Below are 27,111 nucleotides of genomic sequence, written 5' to 3' on the forward strand. Positions count from 1 at the left end.
TCACCCCCCGGCGATACGCAGCAACCCCACGAAATTGCCCTCCCGCTCGTCCTGCGCCAGCTGCCACCCGTCCCCGGTCAAGTCCCCGGCCAGCGTCAGGCTGAGGACGTCTCCAGGTTGGAGCTGCCCGACGGCTTGAGTCAAACCAGAGCGCGCCGGGTCGGACCCCGCGCCGTCGGGCAGCGCCAACGGCACGGTGAGCAACGGGCGCGGCGAGCCGGCGCGCTGGAGCTGGAGGGTGACGGTGCCGGGGGGACAAGTGGGTATCGTGCAGGTGAGGGCAAATTGGCCGTAGAGGAGGTAGAGGCCACCCGCTGTCACCCGCAGCTCACCGGCTGTCATCTGCACGTCACCGCTGAGGAAGACGCCGTTGATGCCTTCCTCGTAGCGCCAACCGGGTCCCGACGGCACCAGCAACGAGCCTGGAGGGGAGAAGGTTGGTGGGTGCTCCTGGTTGGTGATGGGTGCCCCCAATGGGAGACGAGCGTCCTTGGTGGGAGATGGAGGTGGCCCCAATGGGAGATGGGTGCCCCAATATGTGACGGGTGTCCCCAGTGGGAGATGGATGTCCCTGATGGGTGCCCCAATATTTGACGAGTGTCCCCAGTGGGAGATGGATGTCCCTGATGGGTGCCCTTGATGTGACATGGGTGTCCTTGATGGCACGTGCATGTCCCTGATGGGAGATGGGGGTGACACCGACGAGAGATGGGTGGCCTCAGTGGGAAAGAGGGGTTCCCCAGTAGGACCACCCAAGGGTGCCTGGGATGGGACCAAGGGATCAGCGGGATGGAGGGTGCTCTGTGACACCCTGTGGACTGTGGGGACAGGGGACACGCTGTGACACCGCAGGGATGGAGGATGCTCTGTGACACCCTGAGGACACTGTGTGACATCTTGGGGACCATGGGGATGGAGGATGCTCCGTGACATCCTGGGGACAGTCCATGACACCCTGGGGACCACAGGGATGGAGGATGCTCTGTGACACCCTGAGGACACTGTGTGACATCTTGGGGACCTTGGGGATGGAGGATGCTCCGTGACATCCTGGGGACAATCCATGACACCCTGGGGACTCTCTGTGACAACCTGAGGACCGCAGGGACAGAGGATGCTCCGTGACACCCCGGGGACAGTGTGTGACATCTTGGGGACCAGAGGGACAGAGGATGCTCTGTGACACCCTGAGGACACTCCGTGACACCCCGCGGACACTCCGTGACACCCTGGGGACCGCAGGGACAGAGGATGCTCCGTGACACCCCGGGGACACTCCGTGACGCCCTGGGCACTGCGGCCGCCCCGCGACACCCCCAGATCCTCCCAAGGTGACGTTTCCGCGCCGAGGACGGAAGGAGGAACCCGCGGGACGCTTTCGAGATGACTGGGCCAGCCGCCTCGGGAAGGACAACCCCCCACCTCCGCCACCCCTCCGCCACCCTCCTCTTCCTCGGAGCCCCTCACCGTCCCCTCGGGCCTGGGGGGGGACTTACCGGCGCTCAGCAGCACGTGGGCGGCGGTGGCAGCCTGCGAGGGGACAGGAAAGAGAGCGTCAGGGGGCGGGAAGGACCCAAGCGTCCCTCTGTCACCCCACCCCCCCCCTTTCACCGTGCGTCCCCCCGCTTCTTGGTGAACGGGAAGTTGGGCGTCACGTCGGGATTCGGGGACTTTCCGGCACCCCCGTTGGGTTTTTTTGAGGGGGGTCTCCACGGGATGGGGGTGAGGCCTGGGTTTGAGGGGGGATTTGGTGGTTTCGGGGATGGGGAAACTGAGGCAGGAGGAGGAGGATTCAGGTGGACGCACAGACGGACGCAGCCGGGATGCGCAACGCGGATGGACACACGGACACAGCGTCCGTTACCCAGGAGGATGGTGGGGGAGGAAAGTCCGGATGGACAGACAACCAGACGGACACCCGGAGGGACAGGCTGATGGGTGGCCGGCCGGACACCCAGATAGAGGGACATCCAGAGGGACACTTGGGTGAGCGTCCTGACAGACACGGACGGATGGACAGCGAGATGGACGGACACCTGGAAAGACAGAGATGCGGGGAGACAGTTGGACTGACGGACAGACGGACCCCCGCCCTGGTTAAGAACCAGCAGATGGGTGGACAGATGGACAACTGGGTGGGCACCCGGCCAGACGGACAACCGGGCGCCCAGGTAGATGGACACCAGATGGGCAACTGGGAAGACGGAAGGACAGATGGATGAATGGACACCTGGACAGACAACCAGACACCTGGATGGACGGACACCTGGACAGGCAGACACCCAGACCGACGGAGAAATGGGCAGAGACAGGCAGGCAACTGGAGAGACCCCCCCCGGACAGACGGACATCCGGACGGATGGATAAGTGAGCAGATGGAAAGATGGACAATTGGATGGACAACTGGATGAACATCCCCTCGGGTGGATGGACGCTTGGACAGACGGACAACCAGGCATCAGGATGGACAGGCGGACATTGAGCTACCCGGGCAGATGGACACACGGACAACCAGACAGACGGATGGACACCAGGACAGACAGACACCTGGAGAACTGGACAGATGGACAACCCAATGGACGGACATCTGGAGAACTGGACAGACAGACAACTGGACACTTGGACAACAGGACAGGCGGACACCTGGACAAGAGGGACACTTGGACAACCAGAGAGATGGATGGACACCAGGACAGACGGATACCTGGACAACTGGACAGACGGACATTTGGACACTCGGACAGACAGACGCCTGGACAACCAGACAGAGGGGAGACTGGATATCTGGACAGACAGACAGAGGGACATCCGGACAGATGGACTGACAGTCAGACAACCAGATGGAAAGACAACTGGACAGATGGACACCAGGACAACTGGACACAGGAATAGATGCCTGGACAACTGGACAGATGGACAACTGGACACCTGGACAGATGGACAACTGGACACCTGGACAGACGGACACCTAGGGCACCTGGACAACTGGACAGACCGACATCCGGCCAAAATGGACAACTGGACATACAGACGGACACCAGGATAGACACTTGGACAACTGGACAGACAGACCAACGGATACCCGGACAAATGGATACCCAGACAGCCGGACAGATGGACAACCAGATACCCGGACAAACGGATACCCGGACAATCCAACAGACAGACAACTGGCTACCCGGACAATCGGATATTTGGACAACCAACCAGACGGACAACCGGACAGATGGAGAACCAGATACCCGGACAAACGGATACCCGGACAATCCAACAGACAGACAACTGGCTACCCGGACAATCGGATATTTGGACAACCAACCAGACGGACAACCGGACAGATGGAGAACCAGATACCTGGACAGACGGATACCCGGAGAGACGGATAACCGGACAGATGGACAACCGGCTACCGGGACAGACAGAGAACCGGAGACCCGGACAACCGGACAGATGGAGAACCGGCTACCGGGACAGACGGACGGATGGAGCCCCCCAGCCCCGGTGCCCACCTGCGGGGGGGTCTCCCCCCGGAGCATCCCCAGCAACGCGGCGGCGGCAGCGGCAGCTCCGAGAGCGGCGGCTCCGAGGGCGGCGAGAACCGGTAGGAAACGGCGGCGGCGGCCCCGGCACCGGCACGGGCACGGGCACCGGCACGGGCAGGGAGGCGGCCGGGGGCTCTCGGGGTCGGCGAGCGGCAGCATCGCGGCGGGGACCGAGCGGCGGAGCCGCCTTATAGAGGGGCCGGGAGGGGCGGGGGAGGACCGGGGAGGGGACGGGGACACCGGGGATGGGGACAGCGGGGAGGGGCCATGCGGGACCGGGCGGGGCCGGGGACACCGGGGATGGGGACAGCGGGGAGGGGCCATGCGGGACCGGGCGGGGCCGGGGACACCGGGGATGGGCACGGCGGGGAGGGGCCATGCGGGACCGGGCGGGGCCGGGGACACCGGGGATGGGCACGGCGGGGAGGGGCCATGCGGGACGGGGAGGGGCCATGCGGGACCGGGCGGGACCGGGCGGGGCCGGGGACACCGGGGATGGGGACAGCGGGGAGGGGCCATGCGGGACCGGGCGGGGCCGGGCCGGGCCGGGGACACCGGGGAGGGACAGGCCGGCACCAGGGGGAGGCGATGGGGGCCGGACCAGTGGGGACTGGGGAGGGGACAGGGACACCACGGAGGGGCCGGGGACACCGGGGAGGGGACCCTGGTGACGTCGGGGGGGAATCGAGGGGGACAGACCGACGTGAGGGGAGACACCGCAGGGGACCGGGGGGGGGGAACTGGGGAGGGGGACATCGGGGAGGGGCCGTGGGGGACCGAGAGGGACCGGAGGGGACCCTGGTGACACCGGAGGGGGGGGCGACAAACCGGCACCGGGGGGGGGACTACACCGGACGGGGGGGGACAGACCGAGGAGGAACCGGTGGCACCGGGGGCGGGGGGAGCACAGGGGACATCGCGGGGGAGGGGGCTGTAACTGGGACTCAGCCCCCGCCCCCCCCCCCCAAATTAGGTGCCCCGGTGCCCAATGGTGGTGACGTCACCGTGGAGGGGAAGTGTCGTGTCCCCCTCCCCCGGCCGTGACGGAGCCACGGAGTTTCCTGCCACGGAGCGGGGCTGGAATTTTTGCCCCCCCCCCCGGGGGGAGGACACAGGATCGGGAAGGAGTTTGGGAGCGGGGAGGGGGTGGGGGGGTCCCCAGCACGGCCTGGGGGCGGGGCAGCTTCCCGGATGCCTGGGGCCCACGGTGGATGCGCCCACGCGCGTTTCTGCAGGCGGGTGTGAGAGCCCCCCCCCCCCCGCCATGAAGATCCATGGAGCCCCCTCCCCTTGTTAGACCCCCCCCCATGTGAAACCTCCCAAGGGGGAGCCCCACGGGATACCTGCCCCCCCCAAGAGAGACCCCCATGAGAGACCCCCACCCCCGCCATGGGAGACTCCTCCAAGTGGGACCCCCCCCCCCATGGGAAACCCCCAATTGAGACCCCCCCTCGGGAGACCTCCCCCCCCCAAGTGAGAATCCCATTGGAGACCTCCATATGAGACCCCCCCCCACCGAGACCCCCCCCCCCCATGGGAAACCCCCAATTGAGACCCCCCCTCGGGAGACCTCCCCCCCCCAAGTGAGAATCCCATTGGAGACCTCCATATGAGACCCCCCCCCACCAAGTGAGACCCCCCCCAAACGAGACCCCCTCCCCCAAATGACACCCCCCCCTCCCGCCCAAGAGACCTTGCCAAGTGAGACCCCCCATGCGAGCCCCCTCCCCCGCAATGAGACCCCCCCCCAAATGAGACCCCCCCAAGTGAGACCCCCTAAATGGGCTCCCCCTCCCATGTGAAACCCCCCCCAAAATGGCACCCCGTCCCCCCCCCCCGGGAGACTCTCCCCCCATAGGGGACCCCTAAGCGACGCCCCCCCCTCCATGTAACCCCCCCCCCCCGGGGGAAGCCCCACGGCGGACTCCCTTCCCAGGCCCCGCCCTTTCCCTTGATCCCGCCCCTCCCCGCGATCCACCAATCAGCGCGCCCCGCTGGAGGAGGGGGCGGTGCCGGAAGGCTGTGTCACGTGACGCGGACAGCGGAGCCGGTTCTCCCTCCCCTCCTCCCCGGGGCGGGGGGTGGGGTCGTGGGCGGGGCTGAGCGGGGTGGGCGGGGCCACGAGGCGCCGTGCTTCCGGGAAGGGCAGGTGAGGGGATCCCGCGGGGGGAGGGTGCGTGGGGGGGTTTCCCCAAACTGGGGGGGGCCATGGGACCGGGGGACACCCCGAGTCGGGGGGGTCATAGCAATGGGGGGGTTCCGAGTGGGGGGAGGGGCGTGGGACCGGAGGGACACGCGTGGGGGGCGTGGCACGGGGAGTCCCCGTGGGGGCGGGGGGAGAGTGTGGGACCGGGGGTGTTGGGGGGGGGTCATGGGGGAGGAAGAGGGGTGGGGGGGGTCCGTGGGGTGTCAGGGCACCCGTGGGGTGGGGGGGACACTCAGGACAGGGGTGGCCGTGGGGGGGGAGGGGACACAGGTGACCGTGGACAGGTGGCCACGGGGGGGGGGGACACGGAGCAAGGACAGGGTGGCCGTGGGGGGAGGGGACAGCCAGGACAGGGGTGGCCACGGGGACAAGGGGGACGTGGGGGGGGACAATTGGGATGGGGTGGCCATGGGGACGTGGGGGGGGACAACTGGGACAGGGGTGGCCATGGGGACATGGGGGGGACACAGTTGGGACAGGGGTGGCCATGGGGACATGGGGGGGGGCACAGTTGGGACAGGGGTGGCCATGGGGACATGGGGGGGGCACAGTTGGGACAGGGGTGGCCATGGGGACATGGGGGACAATTGGGACAGGGGTGGTCATGGGGTCAAGGGGGGGACAACTGGGACAGGGGTGGCCATGGGGACAAGGGGGGAACAACTGGGACAGGGGTGGCCATGGGGACATGGGGGGGGCACAGTTGGGACAGGGGTGGCCATGGGGACATGGGGGACAATTGGGACAGGGGTGGTCATGGGGTCAAGGGGGGGACAACTGGGACAGGGGTGGCCATGGGGACAAGGGGGGAACAACTGGGACAGGGGTGGCCATGGGGACATGGGGGGGGCACAGTTGGGACAGGGGTGGCCATGGGGACATGGGGGACAATTGGGACAGGGGTGGTCATGGGGTCAAGGGGGGGACAACTGGGACAGGGGTGGCCATGGGGACAAGGGGGGAACAACTGGGACAGGGGTGGCCATGGGGACATGGGGGGGGCACAGTTGGGACAGGGGTGGCCATGGGGACATGGGGGACAATTGAGGGGGGACAATTGGGACAGGGGTGGTCATGGGGTCAAGGGGGGGACAACTGGGACAGGGGTGGCCATGGGGACATGGGGGGGGCACAGTTGGGACAGGGGTGGCCATGGGGACATGCGGGGGACACAGTTGGGACAGGGGTGGCCATGGGGGGGGCACAGTTGGGACAGGGGTGGCCATGGGGACAAGGGGGACAAGACGCCAACGGGGCAGAAAACCAAAACTGAGCTCGTCCCCATTTGCCACAGGGACCCGCCGTCACCTGGCCGTCACCGTCACCCAGCAGGTACCGCCGTCCCGGGTGGGGGGGGACCTGAACCCCAAAACGGGATTATTTTGCCCAATTTGAGCCTTTTTTGCCCCATTTCGCTCTCCCCTTCGCCACCATTTTTAAGCCCTGAAATTGGGGTTTAAGGAGAAAATCTGGCTCCGGGTGCCGGAATTGGCTGAAGCCGCGCGTGTTTTGGGGGAAATTAGGCCGGGTTTGGCGTTCACCGCCTCTTCCCCTCGGGCCTTTACACGGGCGCCACGAATCGCAGCAGACTGACGCCGGGGCGCGGCCGCCGCCTTCGTTAGGTGGTAATTACACAAATGAGCTGGGCTTGGGCTTGGGCTGGCGCCGGGGCTGAGCCGCAGAAGTGGTACCAGCTTCAGTTAAGCTGGGTTCAGTTAAGCTGGGTTCAATTCACCAGATTCAGTTAAACTGGATTAAATTAAACTGGGTTCAGTTAAACTGGGTTCAGTTCACCAGATTCAGTTAAACCGGGTTCGGTTAACCAGGCTTATTGAAAGCGGGTTCAGTTAAACTGGGTTCAATTCACCAGATTCAGTTAAACCGGGTTCAGTTAACCAGTTAATGAACGTGGGTTCAGTTAAACTGGGTTGTATTTATCAGGTTGAATTAAACTGGGTTCGATGAAACTGGATTCAGTTAACCAGTTCTGATGAAACCAGATTCAATTAAACTCGGTTCAGTTAGACTGGGTTCAGTTAAACCAAGTTCAGACAAACTGAATTTGATCAAACTGGGTTCAGTTAAACCGGGTTTAATTCTCCAGGTTCAGTTAAACCAGGTTCAGTGAGTTCAATTACAGAATCCCAGACTGGTTTGGGTGGGAAGGGACCTTCCAAGCCCACCCAGCCCAACCCCCTGCCAGGAGCAGGGACATCTCCAACCGGATCAGGGTGCTCAGAGCCCCGGCCAACCTGGCCTGGAATGTTTCCAGGGATGGGGCATCCACCGCCTCTCTGGGCAGCCTGGGCCAGGGCTCCACCACCCTCAGTGTGAAACATTTTTCCTAATATCTGATCTGGATCTGCCTCTCTCTATTTTGAACCCATCACCCCTCGTCCTGTCCCAGCAGGCCCTGCTGAAGAGTCTCTCCCCATCTTCCCTGCAGCCCCCTTTGGGCACTGGGAGCCGCTCTCAGCTCTCCCCGGAGCCTCCTCTTCTCCAGGCTGAACAGCCCCAGCTCTCCCAGCCTGTCCTCACAGCAGAGCTGCTCCAGCCCTTTCATCATCTTCGTGGCCTCCTCTGGACCTTCTCCAACTGGTCCACGTCCTTCTTGTGTTGGGGGCTCCAGAACTGGACACAGTACTCCAGGTGGGGTCTCACCAGGGCAGAGTAGAGGGGCAGAATCACCTCCCTTGACCTGCTGGCCACGCTTCTCCTGATGCAGCCCAGGATGCGGTTGGCCTTCTGGGCCGCAAGAGCACATTGCCCACTCATGTTGAGCTTCTCATCCACCAGCACTCCCAAGTCCTTCTCCTCAGGGCTGCTCTCGATCCAATCCCCGCCCAGCCTGTATTTGTGCCTGGGATTGCCCTGACCCAGGTGCAGGACCTTGCACTTGGCCTGCTTGAACTTCATGAGGTTGGCACGGGCCCACCTCTCCAGCCTGTCAAGGTCCCTCTGGATGGCATCCCTCCCCTCCAGCGTGTCGACGGCACCACACAACTTGGTGTCGTCGGCGAACTTGCTGAGGGTGCACTCTATCCCACTGTCCATGTCCTGACAAAGGTGTTGAACAGGGCCGGGCCCAGCACGGACCCCTGAGGGACGCCACTGGTGACCGGTCTCCACTTGGACATTGAGCCGTTGACCACCACTCTCTGAGTGCAGCCATCCAGCCAACTCCTTATCCACCGAGTGGTCCGTCCATCAAACCCATGTCTCTCCAGTTTAGAGAGAAGGATGTCGTGCGGGACAGTGTCAAAAGCTTTGCACAAGTCCAGGTAGATGATGTCAGTTGCTTTCCCTTGTCCACCGATGCCGTCACCCTGTCATAGAAGGCCACCAAATTGGTCAGGCACGATCTGCCCTTGGTGAAGCCATGTTGGCTGTCACCAACCACCCCCTTGCTCTCCATGTGCCTTAGCATGGCTTCCAGGAGAATCTGCTCCATGACCTTGCCAGGCACAGAGGTGAGGCTGACCGGCCTGGAGTTACCCGGGTCTTCCTTATTCCCCTTTTTAAAAATTGGGGTTATGTTCCCTCTCTTCCAGTCATCGGGGACCTCACCAGACCACCACGACTTCTCAAATATGATGGCCAGTGGCTTGGCAACTTCATCCGCCAGTTCCCTCAGGACCCGCGGATGGATCTCATCAGGTCCCATGGACTTGTGCACCTTCAGGTTTCTCAGATGATCCCGAACCTGCTCTTCCAGTACAATGGGCGGTTCTTCATCCTTGCAGTCCCTGCTTGCACCTTCTACAGCTTGGGCGGTGGGACAGGAACTCTTGTTGGTGAAGACTGAGACAAAAAAGTCATTGAGTACCTCAGCCTTCTCCATGTCCTGGGTAACCAGGACACCAGTTCCCTTCCGGAGGGGGCCTACATTCTCCTTGGTCCTCCTTTTGTCCCCTACATACCTACAGAAGACTTCCTTGTTGTTTTTGACATCCCTGGCCAGATTCAGTTCCGTCAGGGCTTTGGCCTTCCTCACCTGGTCCCTGGCCACTTGCGCAGCCTCTTTGTAGACCTCCCAGGCTACCTGTCTTTGTTTCCACCCTCTGTAGGCCTCCTTTTTCACTTTCAGTTGGTCCAGGAGCTCCTTGCTCATCCACGCCGGCCTCCTGGCCTTTTTGCCCGACTTGTTTTTCATCGGGATGCACCTCTGCTGAGCTTGGAGGAGGTGCTCCTTGAATACGGACCAACTTTCCTGGCCCCTCTTCCCTCCAGGGCCGCCTCCCATGGCACTTGGCCCAGCAGGTCCCTGACGAGGCCAAAGTCCGCCTTCCTGAAGTCCAGGGCAGAGATCTTGCTGCGTTGTTTCCTCGCTGCCCCGTGGATCTTGAACTCCACCGCGTCGTGGTCGCTGCAGCCAAGGCTGCCCTTGAGCTCCACACCCCCCACCAGTCCCTCCCAGTTGGTGAGCACGAGGTCGAGCGTGGCGTGGCGCTCCCCAGGCGGAGCTCCGCGCGCTCCAGCCGGTTGCTGGCACAGAGAGCGACACCCCCTCCTCGTCTCCCCTTCCTGAAAAGCCAACACCCCTCCATGCCGACTCCAGCAATTACACTGGATTAAATCGGATTCAATTAAACCGAGTTCAAACAAATGGAATTTGATTAAACTGGGATCAGTTAAACTGGGTTTAATTCACCAGGTTCAGTTAGACTGGGTTTGATTAAACCCAGTTCAATTCACTGGATCCAATTAAAGCGAGTTCAAACAAACGGAATTTGATTAAACTGGGTTCAGTTAAGCTGGGTTTAATTCACCAGGTTCAGTTAAACCAGGTTCAACAAGTTCAGTTAAACCGGGTTCAGTTAACCTGATTCAATGAAAGCGAGTTCAGTTCACCAAGTTCAATTAAACCAGGTTTAATTAAACTAGATTCAATTAAGCCAGGTTTGATTAAACCAAGTTCAGTTAATCCGAGTTCAATTAATCTGGGTTCAGTTAACCTGGTTCAATGAAACCAAATTCAGTTCGCCAGATTAAGTTAAACCGTGTTTGATTAAACCAGGTTCGATTAAACCAAGTTCAGTTAGTCCAGGTTCAGTTAAACCAGGTTTAATTCACCACCACCATCCCAGGGCCCAGGGACAGTGGCGCCGCGTCGGCGCCGCCCCATCTGATGCTTTTGGTGTTTTCCCTCCGTCTCGGCAGCGTTCCCAGCCCCCGGCACGCCGCCGTCCCCATGGATCTCCTCACCGGCATCGGCTGCGCCTGCGCCGGGCTCCTGGCGGCGCTGGCGGCGGCGGCGTTGGCGGCGGCGTATCGCCTGGGGGTCCTCTACCAGCTTCGGCATCAGGTAGGATGGACCGGGCGCGAAGGGCGCGGTTTTGCCGAAAAACGCCCATTTTTGAAGCGATCCTGGCCGGCGATTCGGCGAAAGGGATGGTGACACCGCGCGCGTCCTCCCGACGAATTCCTCGCCGCGCAGGTGGACCCCCAAAGCACCCGGCACGGCGGCGAGCTGGTGGCCGAGGTGCTGAAGGCGCATGGCGTCCGCTTCCTCTTCGCCCTGGCTGGTGGCCACATCTCGCCCATCTTGGTGGCCAGCGAGAAGCTGGGCATCCGCGTGGTGGACACCCGGCACGAGGCCACCGCCGTCTTCGCCGCCGACGCCGTCTCCAGGCTCTCGGGTGCGGATATGGAGGGGGATCCCATGGCCGACGCCTTCTCCTGCCCCAATGGTTGGAGGGTTTTGGGGTGTCCCAGCTTGGTGGGGTCCCTGTTGACCTGAGAAGGGTTCAAAGACTTTTTGGGTGTCCACGGTCCCTCTGTGGTGGGTTTTGTCCCCATTTATCCCCCCACCGGCGATAATTTGGCAGCTCCCAGTGTGGTTAGGACGAGGAGATGACCCCATGGCCGGCATCTTCTCCTGCCCCAATGGTTGGAGAGTTTTGGGGTGTCCCAACTTGGTGGGGGTCCTGGTTGACCTGAGAAGGGTTCAAAGACTTTGTGGGTGTCCAGGGTCCCTCCATGGCGGGTTTTGTCCCCATTTCCCCCCCCCGGCGATAATTCAGCCACTTGGGAGCCATCATGATGAGCAACCAAGCTTCCCCTGAAGCCCCAGTTGAAAGTTGGGGTGCAGAGGGGACCCCCTTCCACCCCAACTCCCATTTTTCCGCAGGTCGCATCGGCGTCGCCGCCGTCACCGCCGGGCCCGGCGTCACCAACACGGTGACGGCCATCAAGAACGCCCAGATGGCCGAGTCACCGGTGCTGCTCATCGGGGGAGCAGCCGCCTCGCTGCAGAAGGTGGGGGGGGGACGACACCAAAAAAAATCCCCTCGTGGCCTCAATTTTTTGGGGAGAAATTCCCCGTTTTTGGAGTTCGAGGCTCATTTTTTTTCCACATCTCCGCAGGGACGGGGAGCGCTGCAGGACATCGACCAGCTCTCGCTCTTCAAGACGCTCTGCAAGGCGTGCGTCTCGGTGCGCGCCGTCCGCGACATCGTCCCCACCCTCCGCAACGCCATCGCCACCGCGCAGTCGGGGACCCCCGGTAAAAAAAATCAAGGGGGGACCCCAAAAATTAGCCCTCCGGGGCGTTCGGGTGGTGGGGTTTCGTCCGCTCCGCGCCCCGCTACGGGTCAGCCGGTGCGGTTTGCGGTGGTGTTTTGGGGCGCTGCGGTTGGAATTGAGGGGTTTAGCCCCAAAAAGGGGGTTTGGGGTGACACTGGGGGTCCCCTTGCCCCCCGCCGCACCCCGATCCCGTAGGACCCGTCTTCGTGGAGCTCCCCATCGACGTGCTCTACCCCTTCCACGTGGTGGAGAAGGAGATCGGCGGCACCAAGAGCGGCCGGGGGTTGCGGGGAAAGGCGGTGCAGTGGTGAGCGGCCCCCTCCCCCCCCCAGCACCCTAGGGTGCTGCTGGCACCCCAGGGGGTCCCAGCACCCCAATATCCGCCCCCCCACCCCGGTAGGTACCTCCAAAACTACATCCGTAACCTCTTTGCGGGTGCCTGGGAGCCCCGGGACGTCTCCCCGTTGCCCGTGCAGGTGCCGCTGGCCACCGAGGAGGAGGTGGGTACGGTAGAGCTGGGTTTTGGGGTTAAACCGGCGGGTTCTGGGGCTCAGGTGAGCTCATCTGGGGCCTAAACTGGGCTGGTTTAGGGGCTCAGTTGGACCAGGATTTGGGGCTCCGCTGAGCTGGTTTCGGGGCTAAGCTGGGCTAGTTTTGGGGCTCAGTTGAGCCAGTTTTGGGGCTTGGCGGAGCTGCTTTTGGGGCTGGACTAAGCTGGTTTTTGGACTAGACAGGGACCAGGTTTTGGGGCTCAGCTGAGCTGATTTTGGGGCCCAACTAAGCTGGTTTTGGGGTTCAGCTGAGCTGATTTTGTGTCTAAACTGGACTGATTTTAGGGCTCAGTTGAGCCGGTTTTGGGGCTTAACTGGGCTGGTTTTGGGGGCTCAGTTGAACCAGTTTTTGGGGCTCAGCTGAGCCAGTTTTGGGGCTAAACTGGGCTGGTTTAGGGGCTCAGTTGGACCAGATTTTTGGGGCTCAGTTGAGCTGATTTTGGGACTAAGCTGGGCTGATTTTAGGGCTCAGTTGAGCCAGTTTTTGGAGCTCAGCTGAGCCAGTTTTGGGACTAAACAGGGCTGGTTTAGGGGCTTAGCTGGACCAGGTTTTTGGGGATCAGCTGAGCTGATTTTGGGGCCCGACTAAGCTGGTTTTGCGGCTCATCTGAGCTGATTTGGGGGCTAAACTGGGCTGCTTTAGGGAGTCAGTTGAGCCAGGTTTTTGGGGATCAGCTGAGCTGATTTTGGGGCCCAACTAAGCTGGTTTTGGAGCTCAACTAAGCCAGTTTTGGGGCTAAACTGGGCTGGATTAGGGGCTCACTTGGACCTGATTTTTGGGGCTCTGCTGAGTAAGTTTTGGGGCTAAACTGAGCTGGTTTTGGGGCTAAGCTGGCCTGATTTTAGGGCTCAGTTGAACCAGTTTTTGGGGCTTTGTTGAGCTGGTTTTGGGGCTCTGCTGAGCCAGTTTTAGGGCTAAACTGGGCTGGTTTGGGATCTTTGCTGAGCCAGTTTTGGGGCCCGACTAAACTGGTTTTGGGGCTCAGTTGAGCCAGTTTTTGGGGCTCAGCTGAGCCGGTTTTGGACCTAAACTGAGCTGGTTTAGGGGATCACTTGGACCAGCTTTTTGGGGCTCTGCTGAGCTGGGCTTTTGGGGATAACTGGGCCCGTTTTAGGGCCCAACTGGGCTGGTTTACGGGCCCAACTGAACCGGTTTCGGGGCCCAACTGAGCTGGATTTTAGGGCCAGCCCTGCCAGGGTTGGTGCCCAGCCAAGCTGGTTTTAGCACCGACAGAGCTGGTTTTTGGTGCCCAAGCTGGGCCGGTTTTGGGGCTAACTGAGCTGGGTTTTGGCACACAGCCAAGCCGGTTTTGGGGCTAATCAAGGCGGTTTTGGGTCGCAGGTGCAGCGCTGCGCGGAGCTGGTGAGCCGGGCCAAGAAACCGCTGGTGCTGGTGGGCAGCCAGGCCATGCTGCCGCCCACGCCGGCCGAGGAGCTGCGGTGAGACGCGGAGGAACTGGTTTGGGGGACGGAGGAACTGGTTTGGGGGACGGAGGAACTGGTTTGGGGACGGAGGAACCGGTTTGGGGACCGTTGAGCTGCTGTGGGGACGGATGAACCGTTTTGGGGACAGCTGAGCTGGATTTGGGGACGGATCAGCCAGTTTGGGGTCAGATGAGCCAGATTTGGGCCTGGCTGAGCGAGCTTTTGGGCTCAGCTGAGCCAAGTTTTGGGGCCACACCGAGCCAGTTCTGGGGCCCTGACTGAGCTGGTTTTGGGGCCAAACCAAGCCAGTTTGGGTTTCCAGCTGAGCCAGTTTGAGGCCCTGTCCGAGCTGGTTTTAGGGCCAAACTGAGCCGTTTTGGAGCCCCACCGAGGCGTTTTCGGTGCGCGCTGACGCCCGCTTACCCGCAGCGCGGCGCTGGAGGCCCTGGGCATCCCCTGCTACCTGGGGGGGATGGCGCGGGGGCTTCTCCCCCCTGGCAGCCCCCTCCTCCTGCGCCACAACCGCCGCGACGCCCTCCGCGACGCCGACCTGGTGCTGCTGGCAGGTACCGAGACGGGGTGGGGTTGGGGGGCCACCCGCTGCGTCCCCGTCCCCATCCTGACACCCCGGCCGTGTCCCCAAGGTGCCGTCTGCGATTTTCGCCTCTCCTACGGGCGCCTTTTCGGGCGCCGCGCCGCCATCGTGGCCGTTAACCGGGACCGGGCGCAGCTTCTCCGCAATTCCGACGTCTTCTGGAAACCCCGGCTGGCCGTGCAAGGTGAGACCCCCGCCCTGGCTCCCCCCAGCCCCTGCCCGAAGCGAGTCGTGTGGGGTGCGATGAGTCGGGCGTCCTCGGCAGGCGATGCCGCCTCCTTCGTGGCGCGGCTGGCGCGGAGCCTGCGGGGTTACGCCTGTCCCGGCGACTGGGTGGAGGGGCTGCGCGAGGCCGACCGGAAAAAGGAGCAGGCTAACCGGTGAGCGCACGCGGGACGGGCGTGGGGACAGGGATGCAGACAGGCATGGGAGATGGAGACAGGGATGGGGACAAGGACGGGGATGGGGACAGGCTTAGGGACAGGGATGGGTGTGGGGACAGGGATGGGGACAGGGATGGGGACAAGGACAGGGATGGGGACAGGGATGAGGATGGGTGTGGGGACAGGGATGGGGGTGGGGACAGGAATCGGGACAAGGACAGGGATGGGGACAGGCTTAGGGACAGGAACAGGCATAGAGATGGGGACAGGCATGGGGATGAGGATGGGGACAGGCTCAGGGTTGGGGACAGGGATGGGGACAAGGACAGGCATGGGGACAGGCTCAGGGACAGGGACAGGCACGGGGGTAAGGATGGGGACAGGGATGGGCACAGGGGACGATGATGGGTGTGGGGACAGGGATGGGGACGGGCACAGGGATGGGCACAGGCATGGGGACAAGGACAGGGATGGGGACAGGGACTGGGATGGGGACAAGGACAGGGATGGGGACAGGCATAGGGACAAGGACAGGGATGGGGACAGGGACTGGGATGGGGACAGGCACAGGGATGGGGACAGGCATAGGGACAAGGACAGGCATGGGGACAGGGACTGGGATGGGGACAGGCACAGGGATGGGCACAGGCATAGGGACAAGGACAGGGATGGGGACAGGGACTGGGATGGGGACAAGGACAGGGATGGGGACAGGCATAGGGACAAGGACAGGGATGGGGACAGGGACTGGGATGGGGACAGGCACAGGGATGGGGACAGGCATGGGGACAAGGACAGGGATGGGGACAGGGACAGGGATGGCCATGGGGACAGGCTCAGGGACAGGCACGGAGTTGGGGACAGGGATGGGGACAGGAAAGGGGACAGTGGTAGGAATGGGGACGAGGACAAGCACAGGGACAGGAACAGGCACAGAGCTGGGGACAGGGATGGGCAGAGGCGTGGGGACAGGGACAGGGACGGGGATGGGGACCGGGATGGAATTGGGAATGGGGACAGCGACAGACTCGGGGACAGGGACTGGGATGGGGACAGGGAAGGGTGTGGATTCTCGGCCTGTTTCAGGGGGGCACCCCATTCCCAGTTTTGAGGGATCCCAACCCATTTCCAACTGGGTGGGGGGGGAGGTCCCCAGTTCCCAGTCCTTACGGAATCCCAACCCATTTCCAACTGGAAATGTCCCCATTCCCAGTCCTTAGGGAATCTCAACCCATTTCCAGCTGGAGGTGGGTCCCCATTCCCAGTCCTTAGGGAATCCCAACCCATTTCCAACTGGAAATGTCCCCATTCCCAGTCCTCGGGGAATCCCAACCATTTCCAACTGGAAAGGTCTCCATTCCCAGTCCTTGGGGAATCCCAACCCATTTCCAACTGGAAATGTCCCCATTCCCAGTCCTCGGGGAATCCCAACCCATTTCCAACTGGAAAGGTCTCCATTCCCAGTCTTTAGGGAATCCCAACCCATTTCCAACTGGAAAGGTCTCCATTCCCAGTCTTTAGGGAATCCCCACCCATTTCCAACTGGGAGGGCTCCCCCCCAACAGGGAGAAGGCGGACCACCCCCACCCCGCAGCACCTCAACCCCCTGGACCTGCTGCACCGCCTGGACGCGCTGCTGCCCCCCGAGGCCCTCCTCGTGGCCGACGGCGGGGACTTCGTGGGCACCCGCCGCCTACATCGTGCGTCCCCGCCGTCCCCTCGCCTGGCTGGACCCCGGTAAGGACCCCCCCCGGCGTTGTCACCGTAGCGGAGGGGACACGCACCCCCACGCGCGGGTGACGCCGCCGGCTGTTGTCTCCGCAGGCGCTTTCGGCACCTTGGGAGTCGGCGGAGGGTTCGCGCTCGGGGCCAAGCTCTGCCGTCCCGACGCGGAGGTACGAGGTGACGCCGCGGGGACGGCGGCCACCGCGCCACCCGCGCGGCCTCACGGTGTTTGTCCCCTCCTCGGCGTCAGGTTTGGGTCCTCTACGGTGACGGCTCGCTGGGCTACAGCCTGATGGAGTTCGACACCTTCGTGCGGCACAAGGTCAGGCGGTGCCGAAAAGGGGGGTGGGGGGGATGAAATGGGGTCTTGTCCCCGGCCGGGGGTGTCACCGGGGCGCGGTGGCCCTGTGCTTTGTCCCCTGCAGACGCCTGTCATCGCGCTGGTGGGCAACGACGCGGTGCTGGAGCCAGATCGCGCGGGAGCAAGTGGCTTTGCTGGGCAGCAACGTGGCGTGCGGCCTTGCGTACCTGGGTGAGCGGTGTCCCCCGCGTTGTCCCCAGATGTGGGGACACCCGTGTGACCCCACGGCATCCTCGGCTGGCTGGAGCCACGTCTGGTGGCACCGCGCCACCTCGGGGATGACGGAGCTCGGTAGCCCGGCGTCACGGCGTATCGAGCCGCGGGCGGTGGCCCGTCACCCCCAATATCGAGCCGTTCCCAGGGAGGTGACGGGGCCACCGCCGCTGTCCCCTCCCTCCAGACTAACCACGCCATGGCCGAAGCCCTGGGTGGCAAAGGCTTCCTGGTGGGACGCCCGGACTGCGAGCGGCTGGACGCCGTGCTCCGCGCCGCGCAGGAGGCGTGCCGCCAAGGCCGCCCCGTCCTCGTCAACGCCCTCATCGGCAGGACCGACTTCCGCGACGGCTCCATCTCCGTCTAGGGACGGCGTCCCCAGCATGTCCCCAACATGGCCCTCCGGTGGGGCGGACACGGAGGAAGGGGTGGGTTTGGGGGATACTGGTGCTGGACACCCAACCCAGGGGACAACCGCGTGTCCCCCCGCCACCCCGGTAATAAAGCAGCACCCTGCCCCCAGCCCCGCCGTCCTGTGCCACCAATTTGGGTGCCGCCCCCCCTCAGTGACACGTTGGGGATCGCAACGGCGTCGCGCCACCACACGCACGCAGCCCGGCGGCAAGTGCAGCTCGTGTCGTTTATTGCTGGTGACGGCGACAAGGCGGCGGCAGGGCGAGCGCGCGGGGGTGTCAGGCCACCCTGGGGGGGTTGGGGGACGGGGACATGAGGGACAGCTTTGTCACCCCCCCCGGCCCACCCGCACCCCCCTGCCCGGGCGCTTTGAACGCCGGTGGCTCAGCCCGGCCGGGCCGCTGGTTTTTTTTTTTTTTTTTCACATTCAGCTGGTTTTTGGTTTTTTTTTTAGGCTTAATACTGAGCGAGGCTGGTTTTGGGAAGGGGGGGCATTATTTTGGGGACACCCTCCCCCCCCCGCTGTTAACACTGGCAGTGGGTTTATTTTGGGGATAAAAAGTGGGATTTTGGTTCATCGCAGGCGACAGCATCCACACGCACGCTGGAGTAATAAATAAAGCTCAGCGCTCCCGTACCGGTAGCACCCCCACCTCAAAGAGGGGTGGGGGAGAAGCTAAAAAAATTGGGGGGGGGGGATCCCAATGAAGGTGGGGGGGTCCCTGCGGCCACCGAGGCTGAGCATGGGGCGGGCAGGGAGCCCCATCACCCTTTTTAGGGTGCAAGGGGGGAGGTGGGGGGGCTGCCCCCCCACCAGCCTGAGCAATGGAGGTCATGGACCCTTGTCAAAATTTCCTAATACTGGTGGGTTGTTTTTTTTTTTTGGGGGGGGGGGGGGGACGACACCAGGAAAAGGAGAAGGGGGCAAACAGGCACTTGAGGGTAAAATTTGGCCACAAAATTAAAAAAAAAAAAAAAAAAAAAAGCCGAGCAAGAGGCACCGAGCCCTGTGTCCCGCCTCTGCCGCATCCCCCACTCCAAAAACCACTGGGGGGGGTTGGAAACCGGAGCTGGGACTGGGGTTGGTGGGGGGGTCCTCTCACCAAAGGCGGCATCGCCATCACCGGCGGCGTCCCTCCTGCTCGGCGCTGTGCAAATCGAAGGCAACTGGAGGCAAGTGCTGCTGGGTTTGGGTTTGGTCACTCTCGCACCGGCGCCGGCGTCGGCATCGGCACTGGCGTCAGCATCGGTACTGGTGTTGGTATCGGTACTGGTGTTGGTATCAGTACCGGCGTCGGCATCATCGCTGGTGTTGGCATCGGCACTGGTGCTGGTATCGGTACCGGCACTGGCACCGGTATCGGCGCTGGCACTGTGTCGGCATCCTCGTCAGTGTTGGTAGCGACACCGGTGGTTGCATCAGTACTGGTGTCGGTATCGGCGCTGGCACTGGTATCGGAATTGGCATCGTCACCGGTGTCTGCAGCCTCACTGGTGTCGGTATTGGCACCAGTATTGGCATCGTCACCAGAACTGGCATTGTCACTGGTGTCTGCATCAGTACTGGTATCAGCATTGGCACCAGAATTGCATCGGCACCAGTATCGGCACCGCTGTCCGCCTCAGTACTGGTGTCAGTGTCGGTGCTGGCACTGGTGTTGGCATCGGCACTGGAATTGGCATTGTCACTGGTGCCGGCATCCTCACTGGTGTCAGTATTGAGACCGGTGTTTGCCTCAGTACTGGGGTCAGCGTCGGCGTTGGCGCTGGTGTTGGCATCGGCACCGGAACTGGCATTGTCACCAGTGTCTGCAGCCTCAGCGGTGTCAGTACTGGCACCAGTATTGGCATCGTCACCAGAACTGGCATCCTCATCGGTGGTGGTATCGGCACCAGTGTCTGCATCAGTACCGGTATCGGATCACCACCGGCACCGCACTGGCGTCGGCATCATCACCAGCGCCAGCATCGCCACCGCTGTTGGCGTCGGCACTGGTTTCGGCATCGTGACTGGCGTCTGCATCGTCACAGCCGTGGGCATTGTCACCGGCGGCGGTATCGGCACCGGCAGCGGTATCGGCACCGGCAGCGGTATCGGCGTCGGCGCCGCCCTCACAGGCAGACGTTGATCTGCTTGGCGAGCTCCCGCTCGAGGTCGAGGATGAGCGCGTCGAAGTCCTTGAGGTTGAGGCGGGGGCCGCAGGGCGCCTCGGGCTCTTCGCCCAGGGTAAAATCGGCCACCAAGAGGGTCCGCCGGTGCGGGGGGCTGCCGCGCCGGCCCCCCGCTCTCACCGTCGCCGGCCGCCGCCTCGGCGTAGTCGGCGTTGCCGGCCGCGCCGGGTACCAGTAAGAACTGCTGGTGGCAGACGCTCCAGTCGCCGGCGTAGCGGTTGCTGGGGGGGCTCTCGGGGCCTCGGGGCCGCTGCCGGGCCACCACCGCGCTCTCCGGCAGGTCCAAGCGCAGCGCTGGCCCCCGATGCTGCTGCGGGCAACCGGGCTGTGCCCCCTCCCGAAGCTGGGGGGCCGGGGCCAAGCGGGGGGCTGCAGAGAGAGCAAAGGAGGGGGGGGTTGGGAAAAATTTGGGGGGCGGGGAGGAGGCAGAGAGCTTTTGTGGGGAATGGGGATCCCTGGAGTGGTTTTTGGGGACAGTGGCACATGGGGGCGGGGGGGTCACAGACCCCTTCCAGGGCTGGGGGAGAGGGGCCCCCATATCGGGGTCACAGACCCCTGGAGCAGCTGCTGGGGACATGGGGGGGGTTCACAGACCCCTTCCAGGGCTGGCGGGGGGGCGGGGGGGGGCAAAAGCAGCCATTCGGGGGTCATGGAATCCTGGAGTGGCTTTTGGGGATGACGGCACATGGGGGGGGGGTCACTGCCCCCCAGAGCAGCTGCCACTGCTGGTGGCCCAGGTGGTGGCCAGGCAAAGCGCCCCCCCCAAAGTGCGGGGGGGGGGTTGCAAGTGTCCCCCCACCATCCCGCTCACCCGGCCAGGCCCGCAGCAGGTAGTGCAACACTTCGATGTGTCTCTTGAAGTCGACGGCGCTGGCGATGTCCTCGCACTGGGCGTAGCTCCGGGGGCCGGTGCCGGTGCCGGTGGCGGTGCCGGTGGCGGCGGAGCGCCAAGGCTCCTGGTGCTGGTTGAGGAGGACGGGGCCGAAGCAGACGGCGATGTTCTGCGAGTTCATGCGGTTGAAGTCGTGGAAGGAGGCCACCAGGCTGAGGTGGTCCAGCAGCCGCGTCAGCGTGGCCTGGGGACGAGGCGGCCTCAGCGGGGACGTCCTCTGATTGTCCCAACCCCCCAAAAACCAGAGCCAAACTGGGATTTGGCTGCGGACGGTCCCTGGTGTCACCAGGGTCGGGTCACACAGTGAACGCAGAGGTGGAAATAAACGCTTGGATATTGGGGGGACACGAAGATCCCCCCAAAAAATGCTTGGGGTGTTCTGAGGAAGGAGGTGACACGGGGGGCGCGCCGCAGGCCGATGAATAATGATCGCCTGCAGCGGTGATGCGGGATTTGGGGATCCCAGCAACGGGATCTCCCCCCTAATCCCTCAGCCCCACTTTTTTGGCGCCGGGCACCCACATTTCACGACCAGGCACCCACGTTTTTGGCGCCGGGCACCCACCTTCTCGACGTCGGGCAGGCAGTCGAGCAGGGTGACAGCGTCCCGCTCTCCCGGGGGGCTGCGGGGGGCTCGCCTGGCCATGGCCTCCAGCACGACGTGGTAGAGCGTGGGGGTGATGAGCGGCGTGGGCAGCTCCCGGAGATAATCCTTGAGGATCCCTGCGGGCCGAGGGGACGCGGCGGGGGACGTCAGCGCGGTCCCAGGGGGTGCGCGGGGACCCGCGGGGGCGAGCACCCCACCCGTGATGACATTGATGTCGGGGTAGAGCTGCTCCGAGAGCGTCACGGCCGCGCTGTCCCTCTCGAAGGCGTCGCGAAGCTCCTTCTTGACGGCGGCCGAGCCGCAGAGCCGGTACAAGCCCACCACCTGCAAACGGGGAGGCCGTCACCGCCGCTCGGCCACCGCCACCCCTCCCCGTGGGCCGTCAAACCTCCGCTCACCTTCAGGCCTCGTTTCTCGATCTCGGCCACGCACTTCTGGATGAGCAGGGGCACTTTGGTGGCCGTCTTCTCCCTCTCCACCAGCTGGCCCAGCTCCACGCCGAAGACGCGGGGCTCCCGCTCGCCGGGACCGTCCCACTGCTCCACCAAAGTGAATTTGGAGTAGAGGACGCCGCGAGGCTGCAGCCGCACCGCCAGCTGCTGGGCCCGGCAGCCTGTGGAGCCGAGCGGTGCCGTCAACGCCGTGCTGAGTCGCCGGACCCCCAAATTGACCCCCCCCGAGCCCCCCGGCCGTACCTCTGAAGATGTGGGGCAGGACCACGGTGCCGTGGCAGCAGAGACTGGTTGCGGCAAGAGGCGGGATCCCAGGAGAAGACGATCACCTTGAGGTGGCGGGCAGCCTCCAGCTCCAGGTTGAAGGTGTGGTTGAGGCCGAGGAACGCCGTCTTGCAGGGCAGCAACGCCGTGCGAGCCCGGTTGGCCGCGTCCACCTGCAACACGCAAAAAACCTCCCGGGCTTCGGCCCGCGGCGGCTTCAGGTCCCGCACGCCGTGGAGGTGGACGCTCACCAGCCCCGAGATGTGCTGCCCGCACCGCGGCGGCGTCTCCCGCAGCTGTAGGGGCGGAAAGCGCCCACGTCCAGCCCGTTTTCCCCGTCCTCCGCTTCGGCACGCGCCCCGGCTTTCACCGGCAGCTCCGGGAGTCGCCGTCGCTCAGGTAGCCGCCCTTGCCGGCCGCTTTGGCTCGCGGCAGCCCCCGGCCGCGAAGCCCACGCTGCTGTCTAGGTGGTAGCGGCTGATGACGTTGCTGGATTCCTTGCGGGTTTCGGAGGGCGAGGTGCCGCCTTCTTGGCCCCGCGGCGGGGGCTGCGTAGCTGAGCTTCCTCCGCAGCTCCGGCAGCTTCTTCATCTTCATGGAGAGGCGCCGTACGGTACCGGGGACTTCACCTTGCTGAGCGAGCGGCCCTTCCTGGGGCTGGCGGGGGGCGACGGGGTGGTCAGCCCCGTCCCCGAGCTCACGCACGGGATCGGCATCTTCCCTGCGGGGACGGGGAGAAAAAAAAAGGGGTGAGTGGGGGGGGGGGGGCACTGGGAAGCCTGGGTGGGAGGGGCTGCTTCCTGGAAACCGCTGTGGGGTGGAGGGAGCGTCCCGTGGGACGGGTGGTGGGGTGTGGGGGGCAATTCCTATGGGATGGGGTCTGGGGACACTGCCCTGGGGTGGGGACAGGGACCGTGGGGTGTGAGGGACAGGGACTGTGGGGCTCTGGGGACGCTGCCCTGGGGATATGGGGAGGGGACGAGGACTGCAGAGTCCGGGGGACACTCCCCTGGGTAGGGACAGAGATTTTGGGGTCCTGGGGACACTCTCTTGAGGGATGGGGACGGAATGGGGACTGTGGGGTCCAGGAGACATCCTTGGGGACAGGGACGGTGAGGTTCGAAGGACACTGTCCAGGGAGACTGGGAAGGGACAGGAACCACTGGTCTGGGGACGGGGAAGGGATCGGGACGATGTCGTCCCAGGGGACAGGGACCGTGGGGTCTGGGAGACACTGGGACCATCGGTTTGGGGATCACAGGGTCCAGGAGGATGGCGAAGGGACAAAGGCTGCAGGGGCTGCAGGTGGAGATGGGACCACGGGGTGCAAGGGACACTCTCCTGGGGGGTGACAGGAGGACAAGGGCTGTGGGGGACCGGGGGCCACCGCCGTCCCCCCCTCTCCCCACCCCGTCGTCGCGTGCCGCCCCTCACCGCAAGCCTGGGTCCTGCTGGCTCCCGCCTCCTCTCCTCGGCTGGGAGCCGTGCCGCCGCGGGGCGCGGGGGTCTCCGCCGGCCCCAAACCGCCCCACGAGGGCTCTTCCCTACCCATCCCGGGGGGCGACTCTCCGCCACGGCACCTCTCGGTGTCGCGGCTCCCTCCGCTTCCGCGCCTTCCCGGAGCTCCCAGGCTGAGGATCCTCGTCTTCGGGGATGGGATTGTACCAGATCTCGCCTTCGCTGCCGGCGGCGCCCGCATCCGCCTCGGCTCCGCCGCCCGGCTCATCCAACCCCGCTCCCTTCGCCGATGACAGCACCCAGTGCCGGCTGCTCCGCTCCAAACTCTGCAGGTAGGCACCGTGCCCGGGGCTCCTGCCGGGACCACCGAGCTCCCCGGAGCCGTTCGCCCGCTTCGGCTTCCTCCGCCGGCTCCACGTCTTCCTCGCCGGGCTGCTCGGTGCCGGGCTGGGGGCTGTTGACGGCAGGGTCCAGCTCGCCGGCACCCACCGGATCCGGCGAGGCTTTGGGAGGCAGCGGCCGCCTCTCGTCACGGCCGCCGCAGGAGAAACGGGCCCAGTTCTGCCTGCGGGACGCCGGCGGCACCGGCTCCAGCGCCGCCGCCTCGGGATCCACCGGAGAATCGGGGCTGGACGGGGGGTGCTCTGCGGGAGGAAGGAACAGAGCCGGGCTGAGCGCAGGGGTCCCCGAAACGCCCAAGGGACCCCTCTCTCGTCACCCCCGCCACCCCGAGCGCCGTGCCGGGCCCCCGGGACCCCCCGGCCTCTCCCCGTGCCGGGCAGGCGCGAGCAGCTGCGCGCAGCCCCTTGCCAAGCGGGATTTCCGGTTGTTTACCGCCAGCCGGACCCACGGACGCACCCCAAGTGCGTTGCGCCCCTCTGCCTCGTGCACCCCAATCCCCCCTGCACCCACAGCAGGGTGCTCCCCACACCCCATGGACCCCCCCACGCCACGGCCATGGCTCGGTGTGGGGCTCCCCCAGCTCCGCGGGAGCTTGAGACCCCCCAGAGATGTCGGGTGGGGGCAAGGGGGACCCAGGCGTGGGGGGACCCCAATTCCCGTAGGGCACAGTGGGAGCTGGGGTGATGGGGGTCCCTTCCTTGGGGGGCAAGAGGGGAAATGGGGGCATGGGGGGGGGCGTGCTGGGAGAACAGGACCCTGGGGTGATGGGGGACCCTTCCTGGTGGGGGTCCCTTCCCTGGGGGGCAGGAGGGACCCCAGGGTGATGGGGGGGATCCCTTCCTTGAGGGGGTGCAGGAGGGTCCCCCAGCTGACAGAGGTCTCTTTGGGGTGGGGGACACACACACGTCCCCTTCTTAGGGCGGGCTAAGAGGGACCGCAGGGTGATGGGGGGGTCCCTCCTTGAGGGGGTCTCTTCCTTAGGGGGTGCAGGAGGGTCCTAGGCTGATGGCGGCCCCTTTGTGGGGGGAGTCCCTTTCTTAGGGGGTGCAGGAGGGACCCCAGGGTGATGAGGGTCTCTTCGTGGGGGGGGAGCCCCTTTCTTCGGGGGACGTTAGGAGGGACCCCCAGACTGATGGGGGGGTCCCTTCCCCGAGGGGTCTCCTCCTTTAGGGGGGGCAGGAGGGACCCCAGAGTGATGGGGGTCCGTTCGTGGGGGGGGGGTCCCTTTCTTAGGGGGTCCTCAGGCTAATGGGGGTCCCTTCCTCGGGGGGTGCAGGTCGGTCCCGGGGGTGACGGGGGGGGGTCCCTTCGCTGTTATTTGGGGGCGGGGGGGGGTGTTGTCCGTACCTCTGTCCTTGGCCTCCGGTTTCTTCCCGCGCGGGCGGTCGCGGCCCCGCAGGCGGGAGAAGGTTCGCCGCAGCAGCGGCTCCGCCATCGCCCGCTCCCCCTCCTTCCCCGGGGGTCTCCCCCCGCCGCTTCCTCAGCCCCTCACCCCCTCCGGGCCCCCCCTTTCCGCCCGGCCCGGGTCCCTCAGGGCCGCCCCCGTCCTCTCGGCGCGGCGGGGCCTGGGCGCAGCGGCGGCGGGGCCGCCATCCCGCGGCGCGAATTCCTGGGATGCCGCCGGCAGCGCTGCCGGGAGCTGTAGTCCGGAACCGCCGGGACACCCCCCTTCCCGCCCCCCTTCGCGCCCCCCCGGAACCGGGGACCCCCCTGGAGAGGGAGGACCCCCCCCCCCCAAGGAGCGGGGACCCGCACAGACACCGCCCCCCCACCCGGCCCGGGCCCGCGGCCACAGGGTGAGGGGGTGTGGGGATCCCTGGGGGGGTATTTGGGGGTCTGGGGGGGTATTTGGGGATTTTTGGTGGGGGCTGAGGGGTATTTGGGGGTCTGGGGGGGTATTTGGGGATTTTTGGTGGGGGCTGAGGGGTATTTGGGGGTCTGGGGGGGTATTTGGGGATTTTTGGTGGGGGCTGAGGGGTATTTGGGGGTCTGGGGGGGTATTTGGGGATTTTTGGTGGGGGCTGAGGGGTATTTGGGGGTCTGGGGGGGTATTTGGGGATTTTTGGTGGGGGCTGAGGGGTATTTGGGGGTCTGGGGGGGTATTTGGGGATTTTTGGTGGGGGCTGAGGGGTATTTGGGGGTCTGGGGGGGGTATTTGGGGATTTTTGGTGGGGGCTGAGGGGTATTTGGGGGTCTGGGGGGGGTATTTGGGGATTTTTGGTGGGGGCTGAGGGGTATTTGGGGGTCTGGGGGGGTATTTGGGGATTTTTGGTGGGGGCTGAGGGGTATTTGGGGGTCTGGGGGGGTATTTGGGGATTTTTGGTGGGGGCTGAGGGGTATTTGGGGGTCTGGGGGGGTATTTGGGGATTTTTGGTGGGGGCTGAGGGGTATTTGGGGGTCTGGGGGGAATTTGGGGGGTATTTAAGGGGATTTGGGGGATTTTTGGTGGGGGCTGAGGGGTATTTGGGGGTCTGAGGGGTATTTAAGGGGGTCTGGGGGATTTTTGGGGGGAGCCGGGGGGTGTTTGGGGGGCTGGAGGGAGCTTTGGGGAGGGGGCTGGGGGATGTTTTGGGGGGTATTGGGAGGGTCCTTAGTGGGTATTGGGGTCTGGGGAGTATTTGGGGGGGGTCTAGGGGTGTTTGTAGGTCTGGAGGGGGATTTAGGGGGGATGCTGGGGGTTATTGGGGGCCAGGGAGGTATTAAAGGAGCCCTGGGGGGTATTTGGGGGGGGGTCTGGGGATTACTTTGGGGAGCCTGAGGGGTGGGATCATGGGGGACCGTGGGGAGCCTGGGGGTCCAAGACCCACCCCCACCCACCCACCACCCTCTGTGGGGCCTCAGCCCCCAAACCATCGCTGCACCCCCAGGTTCCCCTAAACCCAGAGCCGAGAGCCGCCCCGCACCCACTGTCGGGGGTCCGCCAT

At 64.4% G+C, this 27,111-nt stretch overlaps 3 protein-coding genes across 3 annotated transcripts; 1 reads left to right on the forward strand and 2 right to left on the reverse strand.

The window, feature by feature from the left end:
* LOC147597000 (uncharacterized) lies at positions 1–3,701 on the reverse strand. Its single transcript, XM_086769023.1, has 3 exons — positions 3,510–3,701; positions 1,497–1,530; positions 1–422 (listed from the first exon to the last, which is right to left on the reverse strand). Exons 1-3 carry the CDS (start codon positions 3,699–3,701, stop codon positions 1–3), a joined length of 648 nt encoding a protein of 215 aa, XP_086625149.1.
* A 3,352-nt stretch (positions 3,702–7,053) lies between these two features.
* HACL2 (2-hydroxyacyl-CoA lyase 2) lies at positions 7,054–18,048 on the forward strand. Its single transcript, XM_086769096.1, is given in 19 exon segments — positions 7,054–7,080; positions 10,909–11,053; positions 11,186–11,387; positions 11,879–12,006; positions 12,115–12,253; positions 12,469–12,580; positions 12,674–12,773; positions 14,167–14,264; positions 14,679–14,815; positions 14,894–15,028; positions 15,110–15,224; positions 16,109–16,114; positions 16,800–16,914; positions 16,916–16,964; positions 17,052–17,122; positions 17,203–17,274; positions 17,378–17,410; positions 17,412–17,478; positions 17,709–18,048. Coding segments are annotated over 18 exon segments (1,878 nt in total). The 5' UTR covers positions 7,054–7,080; positions 10,909–10,939; the 3' UTR covers positions 17,894–18,048.
* A 1,873-nt stretch (positions 18,049–19,921) lies between these two features.
* On the reverse strand, positions 19,922–25,649 carry SYDE1 (synapse defective Rho GTPase activating protein 1). The gene is given in 14 exon segments (XM_086769024.1): positions 19,922–20,184; positions 20,186–20,481; positions 20,924–21,188; positions 21,570–21,727; positions 21,809–21,935; positions 22,010–22,224; positions 22,307–22,346; positions 22,348–22,585; positions 22,587–22,738; positions 22,741–22,815; positions 22,817–23,048; positions 23,544–23,668; positions 24,059–24,429; positions 25,535–25,649. Coding segments are annotated over 14 exon segments (2,514 nt in total). The 5' UTR covers positions 25,623–25,649; the 3' UTR covers positions 19,922–20,052.
* Positions 25,650–27,111: the final 1,462 nt, after the last annotated feature.

The sequence above is a fragment of the Chlamydotis macqueenii genome, chromosome 30 (genome assembly GCF_036417535.1).
Source record: "Chlamydotis macqueenii isolate bChlMac1 chromosome 30, bChlMac1.mat, whole genome shotgun sequence".
Lineage (NCBI taxonomy): Eukaryota > Metazoa > Chordata > Aves > Otidiformes > Otididae > Chlamydotis > Chlamydotis macqueenii.

What these genes read in the sequence shown, in the direction of transcription:
- LOC147597000 (XM_086769023.1), bottom strand. Translation starts at nt 3,701, where the DNA reads ATGCTGCCGCTCGCCGACCCCGAGAGCCCCCGGCCGCCTCCCTGCCCG. An exon ending in GGGGGGAGACCCCCCCGCAG is followed by an intron (nt 1,531 to 3,509) that starts GTGGGCACCGGG and finishes GTCCCCTCGCAG; the next exon opens with GCTGCCACCGCCGCCCACGT. An exon ending in CCACGTGCTGCTGAGCGCCG is followed by an intron (nt 423 to 1,496) that starts GTAAGTCCCCCC and finishes TCTCCCCTCCAG; the next exon opens with GCTCGTTGCTGGTGCCGTCG.